General features: G+C 30.1%; 1 protein-coding gene across 1 annotated transcript; it reads left to right on the top strand.

Annotated features, from left to right (window-relative positions):
• Positions 1-3,355: 3,355 nt before the first annotated feature.
• LOC140888201 (uncharacterized) lies at positions 3,356-3,931 on the top strand. The gene has a single exon (XM_073295889.1). It carries the CDS (start codon positions 3,356-3,358, stop codon positions 3,929-3,931), a length of 576 nt encoding a protein of 191 aa, XP_073151990.1.
• Positions 3,932-4,309: the final 378 nt, after the last annotated feature.

Here is a 4,309-nt window from a genome sequence, read left to right as displayed (position 1 = left end):
AAAAATTTCATTTTTAATGATAGAGAAATCTAAATCCGATCTCCACTGTTCAAAATCAAGTTCAAGATGTTTTAAAGCTGCTGTCTAAATTTCGACTCGATCCGACGGCTAGAACTCAAGTTATTAATTTTTTCAAAAAAACTGCGCGCTGGCACATATATATGCACGGACCCATGCACGGAGATGGCACGGGGTCCGGAAATGTCGCGAGGAAAAAAATAATTTGAGGCAGAGGGCACCCGGAGGTGGGAACGGACCCTTATCCAGGGTCCGTGCATGTTGCAGAATCAGAAAAATAAAATTTTCGGCAATTAAAAGTCTTACTTTCCGGGCTTTATTTCGCGGGCTTTCAAAGACATATAAATAGGAGAGTTTAGATCAGATTGGGGGGTTCGAATCACATCAGATAGATGGCGGCTAGGAGGCTTGGAGATTGAAGAACGCTCCATTCGAGTTTTTCTTCCTTTCTTCTTTAGATTATTAAACTTTTGTTGAATATTGTTTTCGTTATTTGAGTAGTTTTTCTTCAACCAAGACCGCGAGATTGGGCCGAACAATTTTATGTTGAATATGTGGATTTTGATTTGAGATTTTTAGTTGTTTCTTCAATTTATTGATTATTGGATTTAAATTTTGTCTTGTGAATAACTTGATCAATTATTTACTTGCTTGTTAATTAATTCCGAGTCGAAAGGTTAGGAATTGATTTCGATCACTCCAATAATTGACATATGGTTAAAACCGACTAGAAATAGTATTCGGTTTTAGTATGCGATTTTAGGTGAAAACTAAATTATCACAAATATTGAATGCATTCATGTTTGATTAGAATTATGAAAATTAATCTGTCATAACTTGAATAGGTTTAACATGTTCTAGAAATAGACTATTAAACAAGATAGGATAATTCGCCGTGATTTAAGATTAAATCTGGATCTTAGATTTGATACTTGTTTGCATAATTTGTTTAGTACCTGCGTTTGTCTTGGTTGTCTCGTTTTAATTAATTTATCTTCAGTTGTTTTAATTCTTATTTCTTAAGCAGTTATTTTAATTCTTATTATTTTTAGTAATTAAATTTTTATTTAATTCTTAGTGCTGATTTTATTATTCTGTCTAGATTAAGCTAAATAATTAATTTTTGAGAATTGACTATAGTCCCTGTGGGATCGATACTTGGACTCTCTGTCCACTTTACTATTACTTGACCTGGTACGCTTGCCAGTAATTATTTTTAATACCGAAATAAGCGGTCAGGCGTGCAACACAATAGTATCCATGTCCCAAAAACAAGAGAATTTCCATGAAGAAGAAGCTAGGAGGTACGCAAGCCTTACACAGTTGTTGCTATTTTGAATAGGGGGTTACTATTTTGCAATTATTCATATATACACATTCCAAACCTCATTTCTATCAGTTGCAAACAAACACGATGAATTAATTAAAAATATGCCTCTTATGAGTAAATGATGAAATACCATTAAATGTAAATCATTCCAAGTATTTTTTTTAATGCATATAACTCTTCTGTAACAAAATTGGTGTATGTTTGTTATACCAATTATTTCTTGACACGTGTTTTTTTATTCATCACATCAATGTTCAATTTCTCTATTCACCAACACATGACAAGAAGTGATTGGTGTAAAACACGGAGGATTTTTTTTCCTATATAAATATGGTAAACTTGCATTGAATGATTTACTATGCCAAAAAAGAAAAAAAAACTTGAAAGATAAAATAAAATAGAATTACGAATACATATATATAATATATGCATTAAACATGAATTACGTTTTACTCAAAAAAATAAAATCAAATTACGTTGATAAGAAAAATATATATTTGAATTACGTTAATAAGTAACTGCATTGTTGTAAACTTGTAATCCTACTTTCAATTTATTAAATTCATCAAACACTAGCCATGTACTATATTTTGAGATAGCTAGCATTCACATTACAGAATTGTCTAAATTTTTAATAGTATATTAAAACTTTTATATACAATTCAAGTATATGGTTAGATTATATTTTTAATGATACAAATTCATGTATTCAACTTTATCATAAAATGAAATTCCCTTTACTCCAAATATCATTAAATACAAAAGAAAATATTTGATAAATAAAAGGGGGTTAGTAGCATTTATTTTCTAGTAAAAGAAATTCATGAAATATTTATATATTTATCATCTCATTCCTTCATATGTAATTCTATATAATAAATCTTCCTCAAATTTATTCTTCATATTCTTTGCCCTTCAATTCGACCTATTTCATTCATTCATCACCTTTTTTTTTCGTTTCAACAGTTCTTCGTTAAAGTTTAGTTGATACAAGATTTCAGAAGTTTCAATCATCAAATTCAAGGTAAAATTAAATTAAATAATCTCAATATATATTTAATTTTTTACACTCTTTTTTTATAATAAATATAAACTTTCGCAGTTTTTTTGGTGGGGGTATGCTTCATCGATCGAATTAATGAATTGTGATGTTGTGGTTTAGGGTGTAAAAATATTTTTCTTAAAATTAATTGATTCCAGACAATCATATAATTTAGGAAGTAAAAAAATGAATAGATTCAAATATAGCCTTTATTTTTATTATTTTTATCCGATTCGTGGATTGTATTTCAAAATACTTGAATTACTATTAAAGGAGTATTAACCATTAATAATTACTTTATTTAATTTATCGCAAAAAATTTGACATCTGGTTTTCTTTGAATTGAAATCGATAAATTCAGATATGTGTTAATCGTTAACGGTATTGAATTAATTTAATCTATGGAGAATTACAAGATTTGATTTCATTTTTTCATTAAAACTTAGAAAACATGAGTAAATTAAATGTCGAACTAGATCCACATAAGGAAAAACAATAATTAGAGACGTTCAAAACCGTCGCCAGTTTGAAATTAGACGATGGTTTAGCGAAAAATTTCAATCTCATCCGTATTTCCTTTATCACAAAGCTTAGCGACTATTTTTAAAATAGCTTAGCGATGGTTTTTAAAATATCTTAATTAAAAAATATACCTGCATTTCTTTATGATTTTAATGAATTATTAATTCATTAAATTTAACATTTTAAAATTCAGAAAATTAGCTAATAACATTATGTGTATTTTTCAAGAAAACTCAAATGTAAGGCGATCTCCTATTTGTAAAACAATAAATTAACATTACATTACTTGATGCACATAAATTGCACACAATGCACACTTTTCGCACATGAATGCTTATCATTATTTTCCGATAAAATTTTCTCGTGAACTTAAATTTATGTACGTATTTTATTTTTTAACCCTTTATTTGATATTTTTATATGGGAAGGGACCAAGAACAACAATGAGCAACACAAATTTCCTCGCAAACTCCTCGGAAGAAACCTCCAGAAAACACCAAGATCTAACTTTTACAGTTGCAATAGCTTTAATCGAACTTGCAAACTACCATATAAGCCCGGAGCTCGAGGAGGCGTGCAACACAATAATCTCCATGTCCCAAAAAAAACCAAAATTTCATGAAGAAGAAGCTCGTAGATATGCAAATCCTAATCAACCTTTCGTATATACTGCCTCAGATGGCACCAAATCCACAGTTCCTCCAATAAAAAAGCTCCAAAAAAGCAACAACCTGGCAAAAGTACGAGACCACCATTTGTTCAAAGCCAATCGACCCCCACAGTTTTCGATGCTAAACCTGGTGCGAGACGCGGTCGCAAGATTGGCTGGTGGGGCGGGAACTAGGGCCGATATCTGTGCTTTGGTTCGAGACTCGCAGTATTTAGTGGACGATATTGAGGAGGAGACTCTCATGAAGATCGTTCGCGGAGCTCTGAATAGGTTGAGCTACGAGAGTGATAATTGTGTGCAATATGATAAAGAATTGAAAGTTTGGATTTATTTGCACAGAGATAGATGAATAGAAGAATTATAATTAATTTTATTTGGTTTGTTTTTGCAATTATCCATATATAAACGTAACACATTCCTATTAGTTGCAATTTTGCAAACACGATGAATTAATTAAAGGTAACGCTTCTGAGTAAACGGAAGGGATATTAACTTATCGATAGTCCATTATGTAATTATAAATTGAGAAAATCTTACTTTCGTATATACATATATAGATATATTATATTTTTTTTCCTTTTTTTATTTTTTGAACATCTACAAATTAAATATTTTCGATTAATGGATTTAGACGAACGTGCACATAAGTTGCACACCAAGCGCACAGTTTCAAACATCGAATTTATGATCTTCCCATGAACTTTAATTTATTTCTTTCATTCAATAT

This window comes from Henckelia pumila, chromosome 3, assembly GCF_033568475.1.
Source record: "Henckelia pumila isolate YLH828 chromosome 3, ASM3356847v2, whole genome shotgun sequence".
NCBI lineage: Eukaryota > Viridiplantae > Streptophyta > Magnoliopsida > Lamiales > Gesneriaceae > Henckelia > Henckelia pumila.
The sequence above is the reverse complement of the archived record's forward strand: the minus strand, read 5'-3'. Positions and strand labels throughout refer to the sequence as shown.

What these genes read in the sequence shown, in the direction of transcription:
- LOC140888201 (XM_073295889.1), top strand. Translation starts at nt 3,356, where the DNA reads ATGAGCAACACAAATTTCCTCGCAAACTCCTCGGAAGAAACCTCCAGA.